Below are 20,558 nucleotides of genomic sequence, written 5' to 3'. Positions count from 1 at the left end.
ATATAAATATAAATTATTATTATTATTATGTAAGTTGAATGCATTTGAAATGGTGTGTTATAGAACAATAATGATGCTAGAAGGATATGTGGAGCAACAAAAAAACAATTTTTTGTAAAGATTAGAATAGTAGAATAACAGTTGTTGATATGATTAAAGAAAGGAAACTGCAGTTATTTAGGCATATATGCAGAATGGGAGAACAGGTTGATGAAGACAGTGATGCTTGGTAGGGTGGAAGGGATGAGAAAAAGAAGTAGACAGAGAATACGTTTTTGTTTGATATCAAGGAGTGGACAGGCCTGGGCGTTCAACAAGCAGGTCATATGCCTCAGGAAAGGAAAGGAATATGGGTAAGAAAGAAGGTTCCCATTGCTGGCTCCAATGATCCATAGAGAGAGAGAGAGATAGTCAGAAATAGAAGATATTTATAATTATTAAGAAAATGATTTGTAGAAAACTAATTCAAAACATGTTGTTCTATGTTTCAGATTTAGTAGAAGTAGTCACTCCAATGTGATATGGCTGTGTAAACACATTTTAACCATTCAGCATTCCTTGAAAAATTTACAGTTCTGCTTGATGTTGTCTTACTCTTACAAAGTATAAATCAACATTGGATTTTATAGGAAAGGTCAATCTCATTTCAGCCAAAAGAGTAACTCTAGGCAAAATGTAAACATGTTTGTACACGTGTGTCAACTGCATTTGCTATTGCAAATTGACTCCTTTTTTTACAGTGGCATTTTGAAATAAAAATCACAGATGCACAATATGAGTCATGAATAAAATGCGTAAGGCTGATGTTATGTCATATTGTAAATCAGATCAGTTTAATTTTTTCCACTTCAAAATCCATAGACATTTCCAGAGTGTCAGCAGGCTAGCCTTTGACTTTGAAGAAACAAAAGCAGAAATCTTCTGGCAGTTTGATTCACCTTCATGACGTGCATTTTCACTTTTGCCGTTTGAAATTTACTGTGAAGAGAGAAAGTGCCAAGCCATCCGATTATCAATCAAATACCTGTCACTAATAGTAACCTTGTCAAAGACGAAAAATATTCAAAGGATTTGTGGAACATGAAAACTTGCCAACATTGAATAATATAATCACAATCAATCCTCTTAAATATGACAGAATTAACTATCTATGTCTTCTGTTATTTTAAGCAGAATTTGGAGCTATACAATATTTGCATTGAATATGACATTCCATTACTTTCTATTAATATTTACTTCATTTACTTCACTAATAACTTACTGATGGTTGTAACTCATAATTTGAGGACAATATATTAATAGTGATTTTAACACTTATTTAATTAGAAAATGATTTCCTTATATAATCCACAAATAACCATGAAATTGCTTTTATAGAACTGTAATGTCTAAAAATGTTATTTTCATTATTGATTCTCCACAGACCCATTATTAGTATACAAATCATTGATCCATCTATCATAAATTAAACAGACTGACAGATCAGGAAGGTTGAGGTCCTGAAGAATGCCCTGTTTAGTGTCCAGGTTTGAAAACGAAAAGAAAAGAAAAAAATGACTCAAAGCTTTTCAGCCCACAATTATTTTGCCTCATTGATACCTGGTCCTAAATTGAAGGCTGACTTCCTGTCAGAGAGGTCTTTACATAGGATGTGGGCGTAATGTTTGGGAGTACGTTTTATCTCCCAGAAATGATGTCAGTATTCTTCCTATGACTGTTCTTCCATTTTTGGAGAGGAAACGGAATGGAGATTAGTTGTGGTGCCACCTCATAAACCCTCCTCCTTTGTTTCTCTTGACAGAGACCCGTGTAACACCACCAATAATCATGTATGTGACAATACATATGTACATAGATAAGTATGTTTATATACAGTTCACTAGCATTCAAGTTTGGAATCGCCCAGAGATGCTCGTGGTTTTGATAAAAAATTTTTTTTTTTTTTTTTTGGTAATTTACCTTTAATTTAATTTAAAAATATATCCAAGGCATTATTAATCTTGTAAATGGCTATTACTGCTTGAAATGACGGATTTATAATTTGTTATTTATATATGACTACAGAGCCCCATTTTCAGCAGCCATTACACCAGGGTTCTAATGGAAAACCCTCTTAACTTATCCTTAATTATCCATCCATCCATCCATTATCCAGCCCGCTATATCCTAACTACAGGGTCATGGGGGGGGGGGGGGGGGTCTGCTGGAGCCAATCCCAGCCAACACAGGGCACATGGCAGGAAACAAACCCCGGGCAGAGCACCAGCCCACCGCAGGGCACACACGCACACACCCACAACACACACTAGGGATAATTTAGGATTGCCAATTCACCTAACCTGCATGTCTTTGGACTGTGGGAGGAAATCGGAGCACCCGGAGGAAACCCACGTAGACACAGGGAGAACATGCAAACTCCACGCAGGGAGGACCCGGGAAGCGAACCCAGGTCTCCTAACTGCGCGACGGTGTCGCCCGTATCCTTAATTAATCATGTTCAAATGATAATTGGTCATTAGAAAAACCTCTGTAGTTGTGCCTGAAGCATTTCATTCTGCTTGCTAAAACAATCAAATTGTTACTCCTTGGGTGGCAACATGCTAGCATTAAAAAGTTTCAATTCTGGGTACAAAAATGGTCAAAAAGAAACAGTGTTCTCAAAAAACACATCAGTCTATTGCTGTTTTATGAAATGAAGGTTATTCAATGTTACAAATTGCCAAGAATCTGAAGATACAGTGATCCCTCCTCCATTGCGGGGGCTGCGTTCCAGAACCCCCCGCAAAAGGTGAAAATGTTTATATGGTTATTTTTATATTGTCAAGCTTGGGTCACAGATTTGCACAGAAACACAGGAGGTTGTAGAGAGACAGGAATGTTATTCAAACACTGCAAACAAACATTTGTCTCTTTTTCAAAAGTTTAAACGTGCTCCATGACAAAACAGAGATGACAGTTCCGTCTCACAATTAAAAGAATGCAAACATATCTTCCTCTTCAAAGGAGTGCGCATCAGGAGCAGAGAAAGTCAGACCAAGAGAGAGAGAAAAGCAAACAATCAAAAATCAATAGGTACTGTTTGGGCTTTTAAGTATGAATGTCAGAGAGAGAGAGAGAGAGAGAGAGAAAAGCAAACAATCAAAAACCGATTGGTGCTGTTCGAGCTTTTAAGTATGCAAAGCACCTTGTGGGAAGCATATCGCTTGACAACGCAGCCGCAAGTAAGCCCAGCAAGGAAGGGAGCAATGTGAAGGTAGTCTTTCAGCATTTTTTAGATGAGCATCTGTATCCTCTAGGGGTGCGAACAGCCCCCCTGCTCAAACCCTTCTCCGTCAGGAGCAGAGAATGTCAGAGCAAGAGAGAGAGAGAGAGAAAAGCAAACAATCAAAAATCAATAGGTGCTGTTTGAGCTTTTAAGTATGCGAAGCACCGTGCGGGAAGCATATCGCGCAACAAAGTAGCCACAAGTAAGCCCAGAAAGGAAGGGAGCAATGTGAAGGTAGTCTTTTAGCTTTTTGTGAAGAGCGGCCATATCCTCTAGGGGTGCGTCCCTTGTATGAAATCAGCTGGGCAAACCAACTGAGGAAGCATGTACCAGAAATTAAAAGACCCATTGTCCACTGAAACCCACGAACCAGCGAAAAATCCGTGATATATATTTAAATATGCTTACATATAAAATCCGCGATAGAGTGAAGCCGCGAAAGTCGAAACGCGATATAGCGAGGAATTACAGTATATGTGTTTCCGATGCTGTCTTGAGAGAAAAGGGTAAACTTAATACAGCCACAATAGAAAAAAAGAAGTGAAAGGGCTAAACACACAACTGCACAAGAGGATAAGAAACAATTGTATTACAGGTTCTTAGTTGACTACGCCCTTAAATAGGATAGGATTGAGAAGCTTTGTTGGGCCAGTGGCGTAGCTAGGGGCAGTCGAAGGCGGCGGTTCGACCCGGGCAGCACATTTTTGGGGGCGGCATTATTGGCCAAAAGGCTCAGTACAATACATGTATAAGTAGCAGGATTCGGAAAAATATCACTCATGAATGAAAGAAGTAAAATTCTCTGATTTTTATCGACAAATGCTTCAAAATAATTTTCAGACTGTCCTTCTGTGATGGCATCAGACACAGCAGTTGAAATTTATGAGGCAATAGTAAAAATAAACAAACATTTCCCCCATGATAATTTTTAGGAAGATAAACAACTCATTTAAATTTTATAATTTAATTTAATTTCGTTATTAATCCAAATGTGTTCTTGCTCTGCGCAGAAAACATTCCCACCTATCACTGGTTCTGTTTTTCGCACTGTAATTATATTAAACTAATAATTAGAACATGGCTTATCAGTGCGTCTATACTATATTCTTGTCTAGTTGATGCTTATAAATGATTATATGTGAAAAATTATTCTTGTTTCTCTATATATGAATAAATCTATGCAAAATTTATCTTAATTTTTCTCTATACATCATTTTAATTTTCTATTTAAATACGTTAACATATTCAGATATGTTGGAGGGCGGCAAATTGAAGCACCACCCCGCCCTGAGTGGCATGAACTTGAGCCATGCCACTGTGTTGAGCTAAATATTTTTTGGTTTCAGAGTATAGGTATACAGTACGATCCTGACCTTGGCGCAATTTGGTGAGGGGGCTGCATGCTCATTGAAAAACTGACTTAAGAAGTGGCACAAAATAAAAAGAGGAGAAAGAGTAATCAAAATATGGATTGTGATTGTTCAAGCGACCACATGCCGGTCAAAGCTAACATGAACCTTTCTTGAAGCAAAGTCAGAGAATGGCATTTGCCAGATAGCTTCTAGAGTTAAGATGGTGTAGATTGCATAGTTGGGCTCCATCTAAAAAAAAAAAGACACATAGCATATACAGATCAGCATATACAAGGGGAAGGGTTCAGACTGAGCATAATTCTAACCAGGTGATAACACATTGACTCTGAAATTATGTTTTTCAATTGAATGTGTCTTTTTTTTATTTTATGGTATTGTCCCAAAAGATACTGGCAAGTGTGGCTCAACCCTGTCAGCTGAGTGTCATATAGCTGGCATGTGCAATGGTTGATGGAAATTTTACCTGAATGAGACTGAAGGTTTCAAAGATGGGAAACTTTGTTGTTGGTGTTTATGTGTGCTTAACAAAGGTATTCAGCTGTCTTAGAGATTGTGGATTCAGTGCACTAATAATGTCTGGTTACGAAGTCTGGTCCTATAGGGAGATACCAGTGCCTTTGTAGGTAGTAATGATAATATCTAAAGAGGTATAATAAGGAATGAAAACCTAACAAGGCTCTAATGGGCTGTCAGTAACAAATCCTAGGTTCAAACACAAGTTTGCTTTGCATGTGTATAAGGATCTGACGACTAGTACAGCCTTGTATATGTATTAACATTTTGTGCTGTGATGCCATTTTATTTGTTATCTTATATTTTTGATAGTTGGTACGCAGATTGCTGTTACATAACCAATATCAGTGTTCTGTGTCTGTGTCATTTTGACATGATTGTTGTGATGATGTTGTTGTTGATGATGATGATGGCAGTGAACACTGCGAAGCATCCTAATTTTTGAATCCGAAACTTAAAAACTGTGAAATACAAAACATCTTGCAAGGGAAATAATGCTTAACAGTGTCAACTTGTTGCTTTTGTAATTTTCTTACCATGACTTTTGCTCAATCACTTTGATTTTGATCCTTGATCATTTTACTAATGGTTTTGGCTTTCCTTTTTTGATTACGGTTTGCGCCCAGCTCTTTTAAAAATTGGTTTAATGTTTGTTTCTACTTTTCACCTTTTACAGCATGAAGTATGCACATAGCAAGGTGACTGTGGGTACATTTCATACTAGCTTTGATTCTTACTTTGCAAATTTTGTTTAAGGGATTGAGAAAGGTGGGTTCCAAAAATCAATGTTTAGTTTCATAACCCATAAATTTTGAGCAAGGTACATGCTGGGCAAAATTAATCAATCAGCGAAGAAATGCATGAAATAATACAATGTACAGTATAGTTAGCCTGCATTAAGTTTCATTTTCGCAGAGAAAAATAAATGCATTTTTATCATATATCCAAGTATAACTCTTCAGAAATTAAATAAAGTAATTTGTACTTGTCATAGTATCAAGGTTATTATAGTTTTGCCTTTTTGTATTAGTTTTTATTTCTATATTTTTTCTGACCTTACTTGGAAATTCAGTTTAGTTTTAGTTTTCCTCAATTGTGTATTTTTAGTTTTAATTTCACAAAAACATTTCTATTTTATTTTTATATCTATTAGTTTCAGTTTTAGTAATTATAGTATGGTATGTGTCACAATCACACAGAACTGTAGACTTAATAGATTTGGCTATGTTAGTGGAAGCTTACTACACTGCATGGTTTACTGTCTGGTTTTGTTTTTGTATGATAAAAACAAGCAGAATCAAAACCAGATACTGAATATAAACAATTTTATAATTTTTAAAATATTTTCAATGTCATTTGTTCTGAACAAATGTGTGCTGACAATTGGCACTTTTCATGTTTTCCTGTTTTTGCTCAGAATTGACCAATTTGTGATACTAGGGTGTTGTACCATTTTAGCCATTATGAATGTAGTGAAAAGTCAAGCAAAATGACACCTTTTATTGGCTGACTAAAAAGATTACAATATGCAAGCTTGCCTGAAGAAGGGGCCTGAGTTGCCTCGAAAGCTTGCATATTGTAATCTTTTTACTTTTCCAATAATAGGTGTCATTCTGCTTGACTTTTCACCAATTTGTGATGAAATTTATGTGAATTTTAAGGTACTCTAAATGTCTGCAGCACAGAACATATCTTGCTCCAAGACAATATGCTTATAATGAATGCCTTCAATATTGCATTCAAATATCTTCCTTACTGGGCTTTTTATTTTCTACCAGTCATATTGATCTCTGATTCCATCTCAGGCATATATACTTTATAGACAGAATTTTGCCACCTGCAGTAGGGTCGTCTTAACAGCATTATAGGCCCATGGGCAAAGAAGTGCACTTGGGCCCCTACTTACACAACCACTCACAGGAATAAAAATGTAAATGGTCGATAAAATTAAAAATATATTTATTGTATTGGAACTTCCAACAAAATTAGTGTTTATACACTAGAAAACATGCTGTACAGCAAAGATTAATCAACACAAACATTTGAACAATATAACATGAGGCTTGAAAAACACAAAAAATTCAACATATAAATGATACTCAATAGGTAAACCATATAGATGGAGATAGCACAGTATGAAATTACTATGGATTACTTATTATTTATCAAGTGTTCAACACAAACATTTGTTCAATTTCTTTGCAGAGAATTGAGATGAAGTGACGTTAACATATACACTTTTACATTATGTAGTGTGTGAGATCCGTACACATACATGCAAGTGAGGTTGCAATGGTGACCGTGATACTAAAAATACATATTTATAGTTTAGTATAGTGTAGTATTTATTTATTGACAGCAAGTCACAACATACATAGATTAGCATGGGGACCCCGGGCAATTGCCCAGCATGCCCATGCGTTAAGACGGCCCTAACCAGCAGGCCTGAAAAGATATAAAAAATCAGAAAATAGATTCTACTGTGTACTGACAGGTGTGATCATGAAAATCGTATGGGTTTAGGAAGAAGAAAGCTCTTAGACTTGAATCAGTGCGCAGACCCCACCTAGCTGTAATGAGGGAAACAAAGAAAACAAGCATTTAGCGTGAAGGTTAGGGGCAGTGAGACTTGAATAGCCCATGCATAAGAACAGTAAACCCTTAATGAGCAAAGTAGGAGCAGGTAATAAGAGTATGGACAGGCACAAAACAACAGAGACAGCATCTGAGATTAGGAACAATATATACATTATCTAAACCTGTTAATCCAGAGCAGGATTGCAGAAACCTGGACCTTACCCCAGCAGGTTTGGATGTAAGGCAGGAAAAATCCATGTTATGCAATATGCATGATATGGCTGTTGTTAAGAACAAAAAGAATATGATATTTCAACTATCTATTTTGAGAGAGAGAGAGAGAAATTGATAAAAGGGGGACAAATATTTTAAAACATAATTCTGCTACTAGATTATTTTCACAATATCAGATATTTTGAGCTGTGAATATAAACTAAAAAAAGACAAATTAATAAATATAGAATAAATACAAAAACACATTAGTATGTTTAGTTTTTCACCAGTTGGCAGACTCTTCACCTACCTACCTGTAGTTCAGTAGAGAAATTGCCAACTCAGGAATTTTACAAGGTTTGTATTGCTACGTTGTTAATCGACTTATTTAAAGCAAAAGTGATTGATCAGTAACAATATGCTGATCATGTATGATGACCATCAGTCTCTCGATCAGTGCCGTTTTATTTTCAGTAAGGATTTCTCCTATGTAAAGTGGCAGGTGAATTATTGTCAACAAAACACAGGCACCAGAGAAATAAACTGAAACATTACTCACTCGTGATGTTTCTGTCCATACGGTAAAGGTTTTCTTGACCAGCACATTCTGATTTCAGGCATTTGAATTACATCAAGTGCAAAGAAAGGCGGCACATAAATCGCTTTCTACTTCATGTGCTTTAAGCACCCGTGTTCAGCTCGCTCTGTCACTGCAAATGCTGTGTGAACGCCCGCCCTCCGTCACCAGCCACTGTTCACTGGATGAATATGTGCGGGTGGCTCATGGTGGATGACTTTCTGTTTTAGAGTTAAAAGTTACAAGGGTTAAAGAGTAACGGCAAGAATATTCATTCAAAAATGAAAACTGAAAATATTTTAGTGTTTTTTACTTTATTTCAGTTAGTCTTTCCAGCTACTTTAATAGTTTCATTTAGTTTTAGTTTTTCATTTCGCTTTGTTAATTATTTTATTTCAGTTGACGAAAATGTTTTTTTAATAATAGTTTCTGTTTTGATTTTAGTTTTCATTAACTATAATGACCTAGTATAGTATAACTACTGGCTCACAAATTGAAACACCTTGTACTTTACCTTGAATTGTATACTTGAGACATGTGTCTTGTAAGGGTCACCGTGTAAATAAAGAGCAATGGTTGAAATAGTTAAACCTTATGAGTGGTCTATGTCATGTGACATACTGTATTTGCTTTGTCTAGGAATGATTGATGTGCGTGATCATTTTGTTTATCTCTTATTTGTTTTGTTTATGAAGTAAACATTAACTCTGATTTATTCAATTCAGAATTTTTATGTTTAAAACCTGAAAGACATAACTAGAACTTTAGTTTCAGAGTTTTCTTTTATCCATACTAATAGACAAAAATGGGTAATATGCTTTCAAATCAGTTTACTAGCAATCATAAAAATATGAAGAACTGTTATACTTCCTAATTGTTCTTGACCATAAAACAAATATCATCAGTCTAGCAAAGGGTCCTGAAATGTTGATCAACTTTTTGAAATAAGACTACCACAATCCAGGCAATCACCCTTCCTTTTCCAATAGGGATGACAAGTCCCATTTTCCAGTCAGTTGGGATGATGCCCCTCTCCCAAATGGAAGCAAAGACTGCTTGCAATGCTAGGAGGGCAGCCTTACCACCAGTCTGTAGAAGTTCACCCTGAATACCACAGATGGTTCACCACCTGTACAATCTCAGTGAGATTGGGTAGTTCACAGCTAATTGAGGAATTAGCCTCAAGAACCGTGGAACCAGAGATGTCCAATGGCCTAGACAGTGTGACGATGCGGGTTCAGCTCCGTGCTCCCATCCACTGTTAGGGAGCCCTTGAACCCAACACCGTCGGTAATGTCACCGATGAGCTAGACAGTGAGGCAATAACAATGGAGCAAGGGGATGGTTCAAAAGTGCAAAAGTGCTTTTATTCAACAAACAAAACAAGTGTTCAAACAAAGTGCAGCAGTGCAAAGTTCAATAAATAATCCATAAGAAATGTTGAGGTTAAAATCAATAAATAGAAAAAACAATCCTTTAAAAGCAGAGGTTAAAACGATGTGCAGGAAGCAGTCTTTTTAAAATCCGATGCACCCTTCTACTACTGCTGGTGGCTCCCCTGTTTCACCCAAATCAACAGAGCAGTCACCCAAGCTGCAGTTGACCTGCTCTGCCTACTTCGGCTGTTCGGTTTTGCCATACCGATCCCTGGCTCCGGCAGGCTCCTCCAAACAGTGACTTGGGATCCATTTCTTTCTCTTCCTAGTGGACTCGCGCTTCTATAAATGCCGAGAGGACATAGCAGCTGCAGCACATTAGCGGTCTCAGGAACAATCACGGATGTGGGCAGTCCCTCACCTGTGCACTTAGGTGAGAAATGCCCACACCGCAGATCGCCCTGAGACCTGCTACAGCCACCACGCCCCCTCACTAAGCTGTGAGCGAGGTGATTATTTATTTAAAAACAAACTGGTCTTTGCTGGAAGAGCTGTGGACCCATATCACCACTGACAGAGATTCAGCTTTAAGCTGCTCAAAGTAGCCAGCTTAGTAGGTCACAACTGCAGTGTCATCCGTAAGGAGCGTTCCATCAGCCATCCTGACTGGGATTCTCCGAGGAACAGATTCGGATGTGGGCAATGCTTCAATTGCTCTGTAAGCAGGACATGGGTCACTAGACATTCGATGGTGTGTCAATTGCTCAGTTGCCATCAAGCTGTGCACTGCAACTGCCCTTAATGATATCCAGAAATTTTGGAGTGCTTTGACTGGCATTGGTGTGTAATGTTGTTGGTGAAATATAAAAAAAATACTATATTTTATCCTGGAATTTATGTTGGTAGCACTGTGTCTGAGGTTTGGGGCTCAGTGGCGGCCCCTTGTGGTCACAATGTGTTAACTCTTAAATTGACTCATCAGTACATTTTTATGTTGCCATGTAGGCCTTACACTTACTTCTTCATAATGAATTGTTAATTGTAATCTCTACAGACTGTCTGCATTTATATTCATCACTCCTTTGCCTGAAATCCTAACATGACCTGGGACCCTCCCAGTATTAACTTAAATGTCATTATGTAACAAAGCTGACACCATATATAAATTCTGCTTATCACAGTTATACTGTTGCCAATAAGGCCAACATGAATCAGAGTAAATCACAGTTAACATTGTTACACTTGGCCCTTATTCCGGAGCGGTAATTATTATAATCATCTCAGCCAAAAATGCTGACATTTCACCAGTCAATTCTACTTTTTTCTGTACTAAAAGCCCCAGGAATATAACATACTGAATCAAATTTTCCAGTACAGAACTAATAACACTCATTCAAAGCTCATTCAAGTTATGCATTTTGTGCTCTTATATTCTTTTTTAGTTCTCATCTATTTCATATGTTTTGTAGTTGATATGTAATGAAAATTCTAATCAAATAACAAGCCCAAACACTTATTCTTACTTTTGCAGGTTTGCCCAAATATTTATTGTCTTCTCATATTTAAAAGTTCCTAAACAAGCATGCTGCGTGTTTGTTTCTATTTCCTTTCAAGCCATATTCCTAGGAATTTAAATTGTGAACTATATTTGAATGGAACGACAAGCAAGTATAGGCATTTATTGTTAAGTGCAGATCTGAGAGGAGAAAATTGTATAAAGCTTTCATAACTGAAATGTAATAAATGAGTTTGTCAGCTCATTTTTGCACTTCAGGTTTTCACATTTTCACCAATGTATGTTATAACAGTTTATTAGCTCTCATATAAACATTCTATCCTTTTATAGGTACTAGAATATTGTCATAAATGTTGTCACTAACACTCTCTTATTTCTCAGTTTTTTTCTTTTTTGAAATACCTGGCTCCAGTTGCAATTCTCATGCAATATAATCATGTATTCTCATAATTTGGTCTAACTTTTATTCAAGTGAGTATTATATGCTGGAAAGTATGTCATCTTAGCATTGATTATCTTAACCTTAGTTTACATGCATCCAAATCTGATGTCATCTCAATATTTATTACACAAAATATTTTTCAAGCAATTTTGTTGTTATACAGTACCTACTCTATATACAGGCATGAATGAACAAGAAATACTTTTCAATGTCTTAACTTTTTGTTTGCTAATAGCCTCTAGCCTCCAGTAAAAGCCCACTATTACAATAGCCCGCAGAATTTCTCTGATACGCATCAAGCTACTCAAGTTCAAGGCTGCAAAATTCACCTCCTAACCTCATTAGAGAGTTCTTGTACATCTTTCAAAAGAAGCATGGGCCCATTTCATCTTCCATTTCAAACTCCACAAATAGGACTGCACACCTTATAAAGGAAGCTCCTCTTGAAAATTATAAAGCCAAATGTATTAAAGTACAGCGCCATATCACACACTATGTAGTGTTAATATTTCAGGAACACAAAATATAGCAGTTTGTTATACTTAATATTAGTAAAACCAGAAATCACACTTCTGAGATTCAGCTATGCCTTTGTGATAGACAAGGATAGAAGCAAGACTGAACACTTTAAGTTCTTTCTGTAACGTGTTCCTATATTTGTAATAAGGAGATTGAGATTTCAATACACTTATAACTTAACACATGGATGATGTTGACTCTCAGGGAAGGACCATTAATTGTCAGTTCTAGACTATATAGAACTATCTAGACACATATTGCAACATTTGTATACTAGAAGGAATTAAGTCAGCTGGAGTGGTGTGGTGGATGATAAGACAAATGACTAGCTTGGAGGAATTAAGGACACAGGAACAAAAGAAGGTGGATTGTTCTCACTGTCCTGCCCCAGAACTGAAAATTAAAATGGATATTGTATAAATAGTGGGACAACAGATCCAGAAATATTCATGTGACTGTATGTTTTTATTCCTAATAATACTGGACTAGCTAGATCAAGGGTACCAGAGCTTATCCCTGTAGCTTCAGGCTTAAAGCAGGAACCAGGAAGCTGCATTCAAGAACAGTTTACCACCATGCTTGGCAGCAAAGGATGTGCTTGTTGTTACATTGCTGGATGTGTCATGGCAAATGTATGACCATTTAAACTGTGCTTCCATGTTAAAATATGTTTAATGTGAATGTGCAGTGAATAGTGTTTTACTTATCCAGCTTTCTGAGTTCAAATTCCACATCCATATGGTGCTCTGGGCTTACCTGTAAACTAAGAAAGACACCTTGTCAGTGTCACTGGTTTAAGAAGTTTTTTTTTTTTTTTTTTGTTTTTTTTATAAAAACGCAAACAGATAAGGCAGGGTGAAACGAAAGGATCAAAAATAACAAACAGTAAACAAAAAAATGCTATGCCGCTGTGAGCAGTTCTTAACACACTAGGCTAACTTCTCGACCCTTAAACATAGCATGCTTCTCCCTACCTTTGTGGATGTCTCCTTTCTCATCATACTGGCCTCCTCTTCACCCTGCCAGGCAATTGTTGCCTCTGCTCCTCTAATGACTTCAGCCTCATCCAACACAGGAGATTGAGGCTCTCGTAAGTCTAGTTCCCAGAAGTATTTCTGGTGTCAGCTTAGACTACCAGGAAACAATTCTGGCTTACTACAGAGAATACACTTTCCAAAATCTCTGTGGAATTATTAGATATCTATCTCATTTCCAGTTTACTTTTCTTTGCATGTGTATATTAAGGTATATGTTTGTGTGCTTGCTTTTTATAGGTACAAGTATATTTACAGTTTATGAAGCAGCTTCTCAAGAAGGCTGGGTCTTCTTAATGTATAGAGCAATTGACAGCTTTCCCCGCTGGCGTTCCTATTTCTACTTCATCACGCTAATCTTCTTTCTGGCTTGGCTTGTAAAGGTACTGTCTGCTTTATTCAATAACTGTGTCTCATGAATATTAAAATGTCAGAGCATTGTCATTGGCTGCTTGCATAGTAGCATACACATAAGCAGGAGTTTGCCTCCCTTAGTTTTACACTTAATACGAGGGACAACAAGAGACCACTGATTGGTAGATCTAAGCTCTCTGGATGGCTGATGTATAACACACAATTCAGATAAATACAAAGGACCATACCCATGTAGTGATTTAAAAACCAGAAGCGAAATTTTAAAATTAATTCTAACGCTAACTGGTACCCAGTATAAAGAAGCTAAAATTAGAGTTTCAGAGGCAGACTTTATGGCCACAACCAAAAAACGAGCAGCAGCATTCTGAACTAGGTGCAAAGGCTTAACCCTGGCTAAAAGACAAAGCTGGAAAAAGCAACTCTTGACCACAGAATTTATCTGTTCTCAAAAGAGAGGTTAATGTCAAAAATAACCCCAAGATTCCAAACTTGAGGCTTGCAAAAGTCCACAAAATTTGAACTTTGGCTGCAGGACCAACTAACAGCAATGTGTTTTATTTTGATTTAGACAGAGAAAATTGTCAGCCCTCCAGGATCTTATTCCTTCAAGACAATTGTGCAATGACACTCGGTTTTGTCTTAATTCTCTCTTTGCTACAGCCTCCAGGGGGTCCAGAGTGTATCCCAACACTGAGCTTTCCCTATTATTTAGCCAATTGACTTGGTGGGCCTCTCTTGAAGTTATGTTACCAGCCCAGTACACCACAGTGTAGAAAATCAGACTGGACATCACAGAGTTATAAAAGACGTGAAGGATATCACTTCCCACATTAAAGGAATGCAGTTCCCAAACAGCCTGCTCTGTCCTTACTTATATAGGCCCTCTGTACTCCAAGACCAGTCCAACCTGTCATTAATGTGGACCCCCTCTACATCCACTCCCTGAATTGTGACTAGACATAGAGGATATTTGGTGCAGCGAAAGACAATAACCAGTTCCTTGGTTTTGCTGATATTAAGTTGTAGACAGTTCTTTCTGCACCAAGAAACAAAGTTCTCCACCTGAATCCTTTACTCATCCCCTTTATCAATACACCCCTTAAGTGCAGAATCATCTGAGAATTTCTGCAAGTGACATGAATTGGTGTTATTTTTATAGTATATTCGTCTACTAAAGGACTGTGTCAAATATGTAAAGATTTATTTTATCAAAATTTATTTTAATGAAACCAAACTATATTGCCTTTTTGCTAAGACATTGTGAATCATTTAGAGTTTATACTTTTTAATATCACCAATCAGAACAGATCTGTTGTCATCAGCTAATATTCAGTCACCTTGAATCATGACATATAATGTAAAAATATTGTAGTAGTTGCTGATGATTCTTTTTCCATTGTGACTTCTATTCTGTTCTATTTGCAGAATGTCTTTATTGCTGTTATAATTGAGACATTTGCAGAAATCAGAGTGCAATTTCAACAGATGTGGGGGTCACGAAGCAGTACAACTTCAACAGCCACAACACAGGTACTACTATTTATTTTTATAAATAAAGGTAACTCCTACAAGGGATTTCTGTTTTTATATATTTACCCTTGATTGATTCTTGATTCTCTGTCCCTTTTAAGATTGCAAAAAATTCAGAAAGAATACAAATGATGATGTGCAGTAAACCATTGTATCTAAGAGACTGATTAAAGCATAGGCTACAAGTTCCACCCCTAACACTTACTCATTGTGTAACTCATTTTACCTGTCAGCCAGATGTTGAAATATGTTATATGTAAGTACTTTTGATGTTGATTAATAATTAATACATGCAATATAAACTTATTATTTAATAAATTAAATCCTTTCTTGTGATGTCTGTAATTTAGGTGTTCCAGATTCAAAAGAAAATGTCTAATTGACCGTGAATGGTGTAGGCAGGGAGCTCTGAAATTTCAAAGGCAAAAAACATTTTGCACTCTAGTTAAAAAAAAAAAAAAAAGTAATCCTAATCACTACTGATAGTGAAGCAAAAAATGTCATATAAACATAGACACCTCATAACAGAAATGTAAGCATATGGTAATGTAAAGTATTATATGTGACATTAAAGTTACACAAGGTGATGTACGTATGACATGGTTTAAAGGCTTAGTTGCGTTCTGCCAAATTTGAGAATGGACAAAATTCATGATCCAAGTGACTATGACGATGATAGAATTATTGGCGTCAGCTGTAGTCAATTCCCTCATCTCATAAACAGCAAACAGATGATCTCCAGGGATTGCCACAGACTACAGTGTCTCTGATTTACAGAGAATGATGCTATAAACAAAAAAGAAGCAGTGAACAGCAGTTCTGTTGGTGAAACCACCTTGTTAATAAGAGAGGGAGGTCAGAGGAGAATGGCCAGATTTGTTCATGCTAATAGAGATGCCACAAACACTCAAATCACAACTGCTTACAATATTGGTGTGCAGGAAGGCTTCCCTGAAAACATAGTATGTCAGAGCTTGAAGCAGAGGGCTATGCAAAGCCAGAAAATGACACTGGGTTCTGCTCCTGTCAGCTAAGAACAGGAAGATGAGGTTACAGTGGGCATATGATCACCAAAACTAATGACCATCAGAAAAATGCTGCCTAGTCAGATGAATCTTGACTAGCACTACAACAAGCAGATGGTAAGGTCACAATTTAACATATGCAGTATGAATCAATGATTATGACCAGCCTTATGTCAACAATATAGTCTGGTTATGGTATGAGATATGCTTCTTTGGCATACCTTATGACTCCTCATTCCACTTAATGATGTTAGTTAAACTTGGCATGCACCTAAATGATTTCCCATCCATTGCAAAAAAAGATGCGAGTTTCCTGGTGAAAAAAAAGCTGTTTAGTTTTCCAAAACTCTTGCCTTCATCTCTGATTAAACTCCTGAGTTAATATATTTCCAAAATTAGCCAAACTGTTGTGATATTGTCAAGTGTTTTGTCATTGTAGGGTCATAGGGTGGCCCTATTCCCCTTTATACTCTTTATTACGTAGGCCTTAAAAGAATGCCCCAAATCCCATACACTTACCACACTATCAAGCTGTTGTAGTTCAATGCTTCCCCTTTTCTTTTATATCTGTAACCCCAGGCCATTAAAATGAGTGCCAGCACAGGAAGCAGAGTAAGTTACACATTGATTAAGCATTATACTAATTGGTAGTGCCATAAACAAAAGCAAAATAATATGAGAAAACCATACAAACTGGTACTGCTTATAGGTTTAGTCTTTTCAGGCAGATCATTTCTTGCTTTGCTTGAAGTATCAGCAGCAACTCAAAATATTCTTGGATTTACTTCCCCTCCTCCTATCTCTCTGATTAGCTCTTTCACTGATCTATTAAAGGTAATCTGGATATGATGTGGTCATCGTGTCTCAAAGATGAAAAGTGGTTTAGAGCTCCTATGTTTCTGTTATTAGAGTCAGGGGGCTATACTGTGGTGTGTGTAACTTAGAAACAGGGGTTATGCGAACTGCTGTTATGCCATCATCCAAAGTTCATAAAGCTAAATCATATTTCCAAAATCAACTGCTGTACTCACGCTTCCAACATCCCACTTAAATGGGAGTGAACATTATAGCATTATTTAACTTAAAGTTTTTCAAACCATACATGTATTGTAGTAGCAATTATGCATGTTTTAAACTGCTTCTTATCTGTTATCAATAAAAACATGCATAGCTGAGCAACACCTTACACTCATGAAAATAATGGTTCTTTAATGGCACTTTATGGTTCTTTACTGAGTTATGTGGTTCTTCATAGAACTCTTGCTTGACAAAGCACCATTTCATTCTGGGATTGATTCTTTGCATATGAAGTTGGTTCTTTCTGCTTTGAAAAACTTCCTAATATGAGGGAAAAAAACCTGAAATCTTTAATGTACAGAATGGTAGACTACCTAGCAGGACACAAACTGATTAAGAAAACTTCACTTAGTCTATGTTATTGTAAGCAGCAAGAGTCATTTTAAAATGATGACCTATTGGTATTTCACAAGTCTTTTACCATCTATTCATGCTTAATTACTGTAAGGAGCCTGTTACTAATCTAAAATAAAGGTTCATTCTGGAACCTTCATATGGATGGGTCTTTTGGGGACCAAAAATGGTTCCCCTATGGGACTGCTCTGAAGAACCACTCTGGAACCTTCATTTTTTAGAGTGTAGACTTACAATATTGCTGAGTATGTTACACTATGTACTTAAATATTTATCAAAGCATTCATGTAATTCTTAAATAAACACCAAAGCATTAAGAGACAAGATACATTTTGCAGTAGCCAAGTAACATGACAAGGTGTTTTAACATACCAAGAAGAATCTGTTTCAGTATACAAAGGAATAAAACATCTTTGTAACGGTCCACTTTTTAAACAATACAAGAAAAAATCTGCTCCCTTCTCTAACACAAGGATAGATTACACTCTTCCCCACCAAAAAACAAAACTGGACTAGTGATGTTTAGAAGATGAATAAAAAATATATGATCTCTTATACCATGAATAAAGTACAATATGACCGAAACTCAAAAAAAATGTCAGTATGTAAAAATAATTAATACCAGCAGACACTCACAGTGACTTGTGGAGGATCACAAAGAGAGACAAAATAATGAGCCTCTAAATGCATACCCCCTACACTACCTCTCAAGAACTATATTTCACTAAATTGAAAGGTAAAGGAGAAGCTCACCTTTTTGCCTTGTAGATTATTTATAAAGCTTTGTAAGGGTCATTTCCAGGTAAACAAACGTATGTAAACTGGACCGGCAAACTCCTACAACAGCCCTCTAGGTGCTGTACGTGGAGTTGGTCTCTTGTCTAAAAATGAATTTACATGGTAAAAGATAAACTATTTTTAGATGCATTTTTACAAAGAAATTTCTAAACAAATGCATCTGATAATTGCAGGGCACTTTTGTGCACTTTAACAACACTGGAGCAGTTCAGAGCTATCATTTTCACAAAAATCTTTGAATAACTTCCTGTTAACAGGTGGCTAACAGAAGAATCTTGGAACAGAATGATTAATTTTAGCTATACTGTATGCCCATTTTTATTTCAGCCAATTGCACATTTCTCTTCTAAATAGGTTTAGATTTTCTCTAAGCTCATACAATGCATTTGTATTTTCAGACTAGGCTTGTAGCATTTCAAATTACCTTAAATCTCAATTGACACGATCATTGCTATTTGTTTGCCGTTCAAATGGTTTCCAGTAGTTGCTTCCATTCCAAAGCCAATTATGCCTGGATATTTCATGCAAAAATGTTACTTCTGTTATACATTCAATGGGTTTTGAAAATTTACGCTTTTTTGGTTGCTGTTGTTAAACATGTCTGTTGCAGGTACAGCATCAGTTTGAACAGGATGACTAGATAGATAGATAGATAGATAGATAGATAGATAGATAGATAGATAGATAGATAGATAGATAGATAGATAGATAGATAGATAGATAGATAGATAGATAGATAGATAGATAGATAGATAGATAGATAGATAGATAACTTTATTAATCCCAAGAGGAAATTCACAATTATGTGTTTAAACTAGAATCTAAAATATTCTAACTAGAGTTATTAATTAAATAATTCCTTCTTTAGGCCTGTAATGCAGTACTTGAGTACATTGTATAAACATTTAATTGTTTAATTTCCTTTGCAAATGAATTCCACCAGACCACTATTAATCCTTTTATTTAGTTTCCTTCAGATGATATAAACAGATATACCTTCCCTATCTGTTTAAAAAAAAAGAAAAAGAACACTGTGAAGTTTGCTTCACTGTGAGTTCAACAAAATCAATTGGAAATGTTCAGAAACTTTGCCAAATTCCACAAAATGCATTGAGGGAGGAACTGAACTAGTTTTAAATGGCTTATAATTGTGAAATGGTCTATTAAAGTGTTCCTGAGGGCCATGTCTGCCAACTGCTAACTCTGTACCACCGTGCCTCGACCCACAAAAGATGCAGATGCAACAATAACCACAAAGAAAATACAAAAAAATGTCCACAAACTAGCATCAAGTAAATTGCCCATGGCACAAAGTGGCTCATTCCATTGTTTGATGTTGATGGTGCTGTTGAAAGGTCTTTTTTGTTTCTGATTTATCTATGCAGATACTTTGCACTTTTTTCTTCCATCAAGAAAACAGAAATGCCTTATAAACAATAATAAATCATTATCATTATTTATTATTATTTCACAGGGTCTCATGACGGCTCCTTTAATGCTTGTTTTTACTTGTAATTGTGGCACTTGGTTAATTATGGTTAATTATGCATGTGAGTGACTGAGTGTGCACACAGGGTTAATTGTTATAAATCCCGTGGAGTGCAAATTTGGCTGAATTGGAACATGACATATGCAAAGAAGATTGGCCAGCAATCTTACAATACAAATGTCTGTGTATGGTCTCAAACCATAAAGCATCAGACTGGGATGGTCATGTACAGTAAGCAGATGTAAATAATTGTACTGAAGCTGACCTTGTTTGTTCCCTTGAACTATATTGTAAATACTATATGGTGACTTGGCTATGGCTAATGTGTCCTGTAAAACATGTTGCGATATTGTCTGTTTTATAATCAAGTATTTAGCCTGTGACTTTAATTTGCTTTAGGTTATTTTTTTGTATTGGAAAAGAACTATGTGATTTTTTATGTACAATTACACATGGTCAATAAAGATAGAAATACATTTACATTGCATAAATACAATATTGAATT

General features: G+C 36.3%; 1 protein-coding gene across 1 annotated transcript in view; it reads left to right on the top strand.

The window, feature by feature from the left end:
* nalcn (sodium leak channel, non-selective) overlaps window positions 1–20,558 on the top strand; it is an 898,297-nt gene that overhangs the window by 225,903 nt on the left and 651,836 nt on the right. Inside the window, exons 9-10 of the mRNA XM_051926631.1 lie at window positions 13,646–13,788; window positions 15,206–15,310. Of these exons, the coding sequence (XP_051782591.1) occupies window positions 13,646–13,788; window positions 15,206–15,310 (248 nt within the window). The remainder of the gene's footprint in view (window positions 1–13,645; window positions 13,789–15,205; window positions 15,311–20,558) is intronic.

Source organism: Erpetoichthys calabaricus, chromosome 4 (genome assembly GCF_900747795.2).
Source record: "Erpetoichthys calabaricus chromosome 4, fErpCal1.3, whole genome shotgun sequence".
NCBI classification, from domain to species: domain Eukaryota; kingdom Metazoa; phylum Chordata; class Cladistia; order Polypteriformes; family Polypteridae; genus Erpetoichthys; species Erpetoichthys calabaricus.
The sequence above is the reverse complement of the archived record's forward strand: the minus strand, read 5'-3'. Positions and strand labels throughout refer to the sequence as shown.